The sequence below is a fragment of the Pithys albifrons genome, chromosome 16 (assembly GCF_047495875.1).
Source record: "Pithys albifrons albifrons isolate INPA30051 chromosome 16, PitAlb_v1, whole genome shotgun sequence".
Classification (NCBI taxonomy): Eukaryota; Metazoa; Chordata; class Aves; order Passeriformes; family Thamnophilidae; genus Pithys; species Pithys albifrons.
Genome location: NC_092473.1, coordinates 15,898,024 through 15,906,763, shown reverse-complemented (window position 1 = coordinate 15,906,763; position 8,740 = coordinate 15,898,024). Strand labels below are relative to the sequence as shown.

At 52.1% G+C, this 8,740-nt stretch overlaps 1 protein-coding gene across 1 annotated transcript; it reads right to left on the bottom strand.

Annotated features, from left to right (window-relative positions):
* Positions 1–2,117: 2,117 nt before the first annotated feature.
* GFER (growth factor, augmenter of liver regeneration) lies at positions 2,118–8,152 on the bottom strand. The gene is made up of 3 exons (XM_071570853.1): positions 7,907–8,152; positions 6,699–6,910; positions 2,118–4,694 (listed from the first exon to the last, which is right to left on the bottom strand). The coding sequence occupies exons 1-3, from the start codon at positions 8,150–8,152 to the stop codon at positions 4,532–4,534; spliced, it is 621 nt and encodes a 206-aa protein (XP_071426954.1). The 3' UTR covers positions 2,118–4,531.
* Positions 8,153–8,740: the final 588 nt, after the last annotated feature.

The following is an 8,740-nucleotide window of genomic DNA, read 5'->3' as shown; positions in this document are numbered from 1 at the left end:
TTAATTCACACTTTTCAATCTGTTAATGACCAAAAAGAGCCAGAACTTCTCCATATATGACCATGGGCTGAAGATCAGGTAGAAAACACCCTGGAAACAGGGCATTTTTATTGCACTTCCAAGTGCAGATTTTAGCTGCATGCAGAGAAATAACATCCCTCATTTGGGTAATTACACAAGAGGTTTGCACAGTAGTTTGAGAAGTAACTGAAAGCACCAAAATCTCCTCCTAAGATCACAGGGAAGGGATCAGGATGAGGTAAAACATTTGATATGTGGAGCAGTCTGTTCCAGGGAAGGGTGAGAGATGGGAAAGTCAAGGAAATAAACGGAACTGCATCCTCTGTTGCCCTCTGCTGTTGGCCTGGCGAGCTGTAAAGCAGCGACAAAGAGAAGCCAAGCAGCGCCATGGCATGTACTGTGTGGCATGGACATCCTGGCACCAGGAAGGGGCTCCTGGATTGGGAGTGCTCCAAAGGAAAGCCAAGAGCCTGCACCAGCACAGCACACGGAGACTGAAGAGCCCTTCCAACTCGGGATAGTCTTTACTTCTGGAAATGTTAAGGGTAATTACAGGAGTTCAGAACTGACAGCAAAATCAGATACATCTGGGTCTGAAGTTTTCTCACATACATCAGCACAGAGAAGGGCACTGAGCCCCATTTATCTTTAGTTGGTAGGAACCAACCTTTGTCCCAGAGTTTTGTGATTCAAGGCAAGTTTTCCAGTGTGCAGGAAATGTCAACTACCATCATCTCTGAGCTCTCTGGGCTGTGAACTAACACCTGAACTGACTGTCAGCCACTCTGGCATCAGCATAAAGTGTCCATGAACACTTCCCTGTGGGATGTGCCCATCCAGGTCAGTGTCCCAGCTGATCCCAGTGCTGATCCTTATCCCCTCAGACAGTTCCCTGTGTTCTAACTTCTTATTTCCCTCCATCCATTAGCTGTGGTTTGCTTTCCTTGGTTTATTATGTTCCCCATTAGCCTACAAAGTCAAGAGTTGACTCCACACCACCTTTTTGGCTGTTTCTACTCAGGTGCTTAATCCTGACTACACAAAATACTCAACAGCTCCTTTCCATCACTCAAACATAAACCCTGAACAGCCAGGAATGGAAAAAAAATCAGTGATGATGCAAAGGGGCCAAAAACACCAACCCAAAATTTCAACCCTCCCCTCTCCAAGCCTGTAAAGCTCCAGCAGGAAGGATATCACACACTGCCTGGAACAGGCTGAAGCAAAAGACACAAAAGGAAAGCAATTCTTGTGAATCTTACTGTAAACAGGAGCCTGTGTGCACCCAACACACTGCCAGGGAACAGCTAATCCCTGGGAAAATGTCAGTGGCACAGTGGTGCTTCTGCCAACACCTGCACTGCTGCTTGCTTAGCAACTCTGCCTGCCATCCACAGAGAGGTGAGTCCCTTGAGGCTCCCTGCTCTTTGCTGAGGGAAAAAAAGGAAAAATAAAAATGAAGCACAGCTGTGAATGCAAACCAGCCCATGGAAACAATGAGGAATTTGGGAAGCTGGAAGGTTAGTCAGGTACCTGTCACAGAGGAGCAGCTCTTGGCAAGGCAGCACCTGCTCCTGGCTGGGCTCCTCCTCCCAGGGGCTCCTCCTGTGGAAAAGCAGCAGCTGCCCCTTCCTGGGAAATGGGATGGGATGTACATGGTTGTGAGGTGGAGATGCACTTACAATGCTCCCAATCAAGATGAGAGTGCTCCCAGCTCACACTGCCCTTAACACTGTGGGCAAGTCAGAAACCACTGGGATCCCACAAAAATTCCCACTAGTTTCCACATAAAACCAATCTCTGACCTGACAGGGCCTGGTGTGCAAAATCCCTGATTTTTTGTAGCTTCTTGCCCTGCAGGGAATTCCATCGATTCAGCAGCACAACAGGAAAGGAGCAGGAGCAGCCCCTCCTTGTCTGATCAATCCACACAGAGGGGCAGAACCTCAGCTGAGCCACCAAGCTGTCATGTGACAGCAAATATCTGCACATAAATACATAGAGATAAATAACTGACACATGTTGGCATGCAGAGGTTACACACAGAGCACAGGATAATCCCTTTTCCTAACACACCATGAAGTAGGAACCAGGGATGAACTTAGTTACTTTATTATTTTTACATCAACAGGAAATATAATTGGAATACAGAGATTTTCAAAACCAGATTTAATCAAGTGCATTTAGAGAACTCACAATTTTCTGTACACAAGTATCTCCAATGGGAATTCCTTACCTAAGATTAAAATTTGTGGTACAAAAGAGCAGCAAAACAAATTCCTCCTCCTCACACAGTCAAGTCCACAGAGATGAGGATATGCCTGAGAAATGTCTAAGGCAAAGCTCTTCTGCCAAACCCAAACCATGAGAGAACAGAGTGCAAGCACAGATTTTATCAAATGGCTCTTTAGCAAAGATTTAAACTGCCCTAAAACATCCTGGCAGTCACAGCTGGTGCCCTCATTGTTAGGAACCATTTACTAGTTCAGCTTCAAGGCTCTTCCCTAACCCTGCCAGGACAGCAAGACAGGACACACTTTTTCTCCTGCTCAATTCTTCCACCTCAATGAATGACACAAAGTGACCAAAATTCTGTGTTGCCACAGCTGCTCCCCCTGATCCAGAGGGCACAGACTCATTTCCCTCTCTACACTCTCAGTAAGTACCTTTTGTTGGTCCTCTCCCCACACTGGACACCAATGTGCTTCTTTTTGGAGACTGAGTTTATACCAAAAAGACAAAAACCAAGGGCTGGGATTTATTTGTTCTGAAAACCTCAACATGCTGAGAGGGAAATTCTCTGAGCAGTTTTAATAAGCTGATTGGTACCTTCAATCATAAGACAGATCTCACACTTCATGCAGTGCCTTATCATCAGTTTGGCTGGGTTTGTGTTTAGAGACATCAGTATGTAAAATAGAGCTCAGGAAACACTAATCCATAAAATGTCTCTTATGGTTTTAACAGGTCTGACTTGAAAGGACCAGATTGTGCCATAAAAGATAAAGTGTTTCCAAGGTTGTTACTGTTTTCTAACCACCAAGGAGCCACACACACACACAGGTGTGAGGAGCAAAGTCCAGAGAGGAGCTGTTGTCACTCCAGTTACAGCAGCACCAGCATTTCTAGTCAGTGCTCACTGGAGAGCAAGGGTAAAGTTACAGGTGTGCTGTGGGGCATGAAATAAGGAAGCTCACTAAAACGTGCAAGAAAACCTCAGCAGGAAGCACAGAAGGAAAAACCCCTGCTGCAGTCAGGGTTTGTGCAAACTCCTCACAGCCAGAGGTGCAGGAAGGGATGAGATCACGACCTACGTGAGGAACTGAAATGATTTTGACTCTGTTTTGTGTCCCCTTTACTGAAGGGGTGTGTTCTGTGCATCGTGGTGCAGCAGATTTGTAGTGCTGCTCCCATGGAGTCTGACATTCCCCTTCCCAACACAGGGATGCAGCACAGCTGGCTCAGCAACACACAGGGCCTGGGCCTGAGCAGAGGAATCCGCCCCAGGGGCTCCTGTGAGTCCCCTCTCAATAAAGGCTCTGTGGGGCTGACACCACAGTCCCCAGCAGGACACAAACACTTCTGGGAGCTTCTAAAGTCCTCTCCCAGAGAGATTTTATCTGGGGATTACACCAGAGTATCCTCCAGGCCAGCAAACACCAATCAAGAGTTTCATCTCAGAATAATTACAGCTGAATATGCTTCATCACAGACATCAGTCTCGAGCTATTTTCATGCCAGACAAAGCAGAAACAAGGAGGTTATTTGCTTTAAGAGTAAGTAGTTCAGTAGAACTTATCACCAACTCACTTCTGGATCCAAAGAAAAATAGCAATTAATTTAAAACATTTGAATTTCCCACTGTTGATATTTTGTCCCACTCCTCAGGGTTTTGTCTCGTCCTGCTCTAGTTTCCCTTTCTGCAATGCCCCTTATAAGATAAACTGAAACACAAAATCAGAATGAGAAGTCTGGGCTCCCTGGTTTTAGTATTCAAACTAAATGCACCTGCCCTCAGTCGTTTTATCAAAGGAATTGGATGCAAGATTAACAACAAGGACTGGAGAGCCCAGAGAGAGAGATCTGGGGGTGCAGGCTGGGCACAAAACCCAGCACAGGTTTCCTCTATCAGAACCAAAATGAAAATTACAATTAATCAGATGCATTTGCTGAAACATCAGGGTAATGCCTGCAGAGAACAGAACTCTGTTCAGGGAAAACGAATTCTAGGCACAGAAATAAGCAAATGCCCCCAAAATAAGGAAATGTCATCAGGAAAAGGCCTCCACGAGTTTCTCAGTGACTCAACCTCACAGGTTTGTGGCAATTCCTGTGCCAGACATAAGGCCTCAGTCCCTCAGGTAACTCATTACTGCAATGATGTATCAAATTTAATCAGGATAAGGTTTTCCACCCTCCTTCCAGCCTTCAGTCAGTCCCGCCCAGGCACAGCCAGTGGCTCCCTGCAGTGCCCCGACACCAGGGGGACTCTGTGCCGGCAGCCCGCGGGTCAGTCACAGCTGCCGTCCCTCCAGCCGTCCCTCCAGCGCTCATCCACCCGGGAACAGTCGAACTCCGCCTTCCCCAGCTTCCTGTTCACCTCATTGTGGAGCACGCACAGCCACTGGGAGAGGCCGCTCCTCGTGCTCGTGTCCGGCTGGTTCCTCCGCAACCTGCACGGGGAAGAGGAAACATGTTACTGCGTTACTGTCACCCAATTCAGCACCCACAGCAGGCACAGAGCCCAGAGAGAGCACAGGGAGAGCAGTAATTATCACTAATTATCTATAAAATACTGATGGCTGCGGCTTGGTTTCATTCACTGGTCTCAGCAACTGGAAAAGACACCAGAGTAAAAACTTTTCTATGATAAAAAGGAAGAAATACTGGAGTTCATCAAAACACTCGTTAATAAATGATAAAACTGGAACAGTTATTTTGCCATGTGATGCCTTTGAAGTAGACCATTAGATTTCAAACTTTTTTGTGTGTTCAACTGGAAGAGGAATCGGAATTTCTGCGAAAGAAGTTGACAGGAACAGAAAAATTTATGACAGAATTCCAGAATGATTTGGGCTGGAAGGGACCTTAAAGATCATCTCATTCTAAGGTCAAACATCATGGCCCATTTCAGTCTTTGCCTCCTCTTTATTTGTCAGTACAGGGGACCTTGTGGGGTGGAAGAACACCTGTCTCCTGAAAAAAAAATATATGTCTCTCTAATTCCACAACTCTTCACAAGCCCAGTTTGACCCAGAGAACCCCAAAGTCACCTCAGGGAGGCCCTGGGGACAGCACACAACCCAACAGCACAAGTGTTTGTTTTTTGAGCAAGTGTGCTGTGATTGATGCAATAATGGAAGAAACCAGGTCAGGCAGCTACAAACCCCAAGTGCAGGAAGAGCTGCTGATATGCAAAATAGCTGCTGCAGCCCAGCATTTCTGGCAAGCCCCTTCAGCACAAAAACCCGCTGAGGACACTCACCTCTCCCTCAGGTACCCAAAAAACCTGCTGAGAAGACCCACCTCTCCCTCAGGTCTGCAAAAAACCCCTGACTTACGACAGTCACCTGTTGCTCAAATCCTCAAAAACCCAGGGAGGACACTCACCTCTCCCTCAGATCCTCAAAACCCCACAGAGGACACTCACCTCTCCCTCAGATCCTCAAAAACCCACTGAGAGCTTTCATCTCTCCCTCAGATCCTCAAAAACCTGTGGAGGACACTCACCTCTCCCTCAGATCCTCAAAACCCCACAGAGGACACTCACCTCTCCCTCGTGTCCTCAAAACCCCACAGAGGGCTCTCACCTCTCCCTCAGATCCTCAAAACCCCCCAGAGGGCTCTCACCTCTCCCTCAGATCCTCAAAACCCCCCAGAGGGCTCTCACCTCTCCCTCGTGTCCTCAAAACCCCACAGAGGGCTCTCACCTCTCCCTCAGATCCTCAAAACCCCACAGAGGGCTCTCACCTCTCCCTCAGATCTTCAAAACCCCCAGAGGGCTCTCACCTCTCCCTCGTGTCCTCAAAATCCCACAGAGGACACTCACCTCTCCCTCAGATCCTCAGAACCCCCAGAGGGCTCTCACCTCTCCCTCAGGTCCTCAGAACCCCCAGAGGGCTCTCACCTCTCCCTCAGATCCTCAGAACCTCCAGAGGGCTCTCACCTCTCCCTCAGATCCTCAGAACCCCCAGAGGGCTCTCACCTCTCCCTCGTGTCCTCAAAACCCCCAGAGGGCTCTCACCTCTCCCTCAGGTCCTCAAAACCCCACAGAGGGCTCTCACCTCTCCCTCAGATTCTCAAAACCCCACAGAGGGCTCTCACCTCTCCCTTAGACCCTCAAAACCCCACAGAGGGCTCTCACCTCTCCCTCAGATCCTCAGAACCCCCAGTGGGCTCTCACCTCTCCCTCAGATCCTCAGAACCCCCAGAGGACACTCACCTCTCCCTCAGATCCTCAGAACCCCCAGAGGACACTCACCTCTCCCTCAGGTCCTCAAAACCCCACAGAGGGCTCTCACCTCTCCCTCAGATCCTCAGAACCCCCAGAGGGCTCTCACCTCTCCCTCAGATCCTCAGAACCCCCAGAGGACACTCACCTCTCCCTCAGATCCTCAGAACCCCCAGAGGGCTCTCACCTCTCCCTCAGATCCTCAGAACCCCCAGAGGGCTCTCACCTCTCCCTCAGGTCCTCAGCGCAGTGCTCGCAGGGGTAGAACTTGGAGAAGAGGTTGATGAAGTCCCTCATCTCGCTCTGCTGGGCCCTCGAGGGCCGCTCAGGGTAGTAGGCGGCCATGGTGTGCAGGAAGGCCCAGGTGCTGCGGCCCAGCTGCTCACTGTCCAGGGGACAGTCCGCCGGCGGCTCCTTGTCCTCGGCCACCGCCACGTCCTGGAGCAGAGAGAGGGCTGTGAGGGGACACTGGGGTTTGGTGGGGACACAGCCCCTCTGTGCTGGCTGGGAGGGTGAGATGGGACCAACAGGTGTGACACCCGCAGGGGGGCCATGGCAGAGCCCACTTCAAACTCGCAGTGAAGACAAGGGTTGAGTCTCCTTCACACTCTGAGGGGCCATGGCAGAGCCCCCTCACACCCTCACAGGGACAAGAACAGAGCCCCCTCACAGAAGGCATGGCAGAATTCCCCTCACACTCTCAGTGGGGACAAGAACAGAGCCCCCTCACACCCTCACAGGGGCCATGGCAGAGTTGCCCTCACACCCTCACAGGGGCCATGGCAGAGTTGCCCTCACACCCTCACAGGGGCCATGGCAGAGTTGCCCTCACACCCTCACAGGGGCCATGGCAGAGTTGCCCTCACACCCTCACAGGGGCCATGGCAGAGTTGCCCTCACACCCTCACAGGGGCCATGGCAGAGTTGCCCTCACACCCTCACAGGGGCCATGGCAGAGTTGCCCTCACACCCTCACAGGGGCCATGGCAGAGTTGCCCTCACACCCTCACAGGGGCCATGGCAGAGTTGCCCTCACAGCCTCAAAGGGGCCATGGCAGAGTTGCCCTCACACCCTCACAGAGGCCACGGCAGAGTTGCCCTCACACCCTCACAGAGGCCATGGCAGAGTTGCCCTCACACCCTCACAGGGGCCACGGCAGAGTTGCCCTCACACCCTCACAAGAGCCATGTCAGAGTTTCCCTCACAGCCCATGGCAGAGCCCCCTCACACCCTCACAGGGGCAATGGCAGAGCCCCCTCACACCCGAGGAGCAGACGGACAATCCCTTCACTCCCACTGAGGGGCACCCTGTCCCAGCCCTTCCCTCCGTGCGGGGCACACGCAGCCCCACCGCGCTGATGGAGGCCTGAGGGGGCTCCTCAGGGGCCGGCGGTGCCCGGGGAGGCTCCCGGGGAGGCTCCGCCGCTGCTCACCGCGCCGCCCGGCGCCGCCTGCTTCCTCTGCTCTCGGAGCCAGCTCTTGAAATCCGTGCAGGCTCGGCACGGCTTCTTAGGGGTCTCCCCCGCCGCTCCGTGCGGGCCGGCGAAGGAGAAGGGGAAGGGAAAGGGGCCGCCGTCGGGGCCCGCGGCGGGGAAGGAGCCGCGATCCCTCCGGCCCTCACGGCCCTCACCGGGCGCCGCCATCTTGGCGCGGTGCAGGCCGGGCCGGGGCGGCGCCATTCGCCGAGAGGGGCTCGGACCGGGACACCGAGGGTTTTTTTTTTACTGAAACAACAGCAAAGTTTGTGTTTAAATACTGTCTTTGAGGAGAACAGGGAGTGTGTTCTGTCATAGGAGCCTCCCGCCGCCACTTGTCCGCTTTTCATCGCCCCTCAGGTGCGGGGGGCGCTGCGTGTCCCCTCAGGGTGGAGGGGCCGGGACAGGGCTCGGCTCGGAGGGACTGAGGGGTCCCATCCTGTCCCCTCCGTGTGAGGGGGCTCAGCTGCTGTCCCGTTGTCCCCCGCAAGGTGGAAGGGCCAGGACAGGATGCCCCTCACAGGGAGGGTAAAGGGGGTCTCCGACTTCTTCTCCTCAGTGTGATGGGGGTCTGCCCTTGTGGGCCCCGAGGGAGTAAAGGGGGATCTACCACGTCCCCGATGAAGGTGTCAAGGACCACGACTCACCCTCCTGAGCACAAATATACATATATGTGTGTATATATATATATCTATATCTGTATGTACGTATGTATATATATATATAGGATGTAGAGCATCTCTGTGCTGAACAGAGACTGCAGGAGCTGGGCCTGGTTAGTCTGGAGAGGAG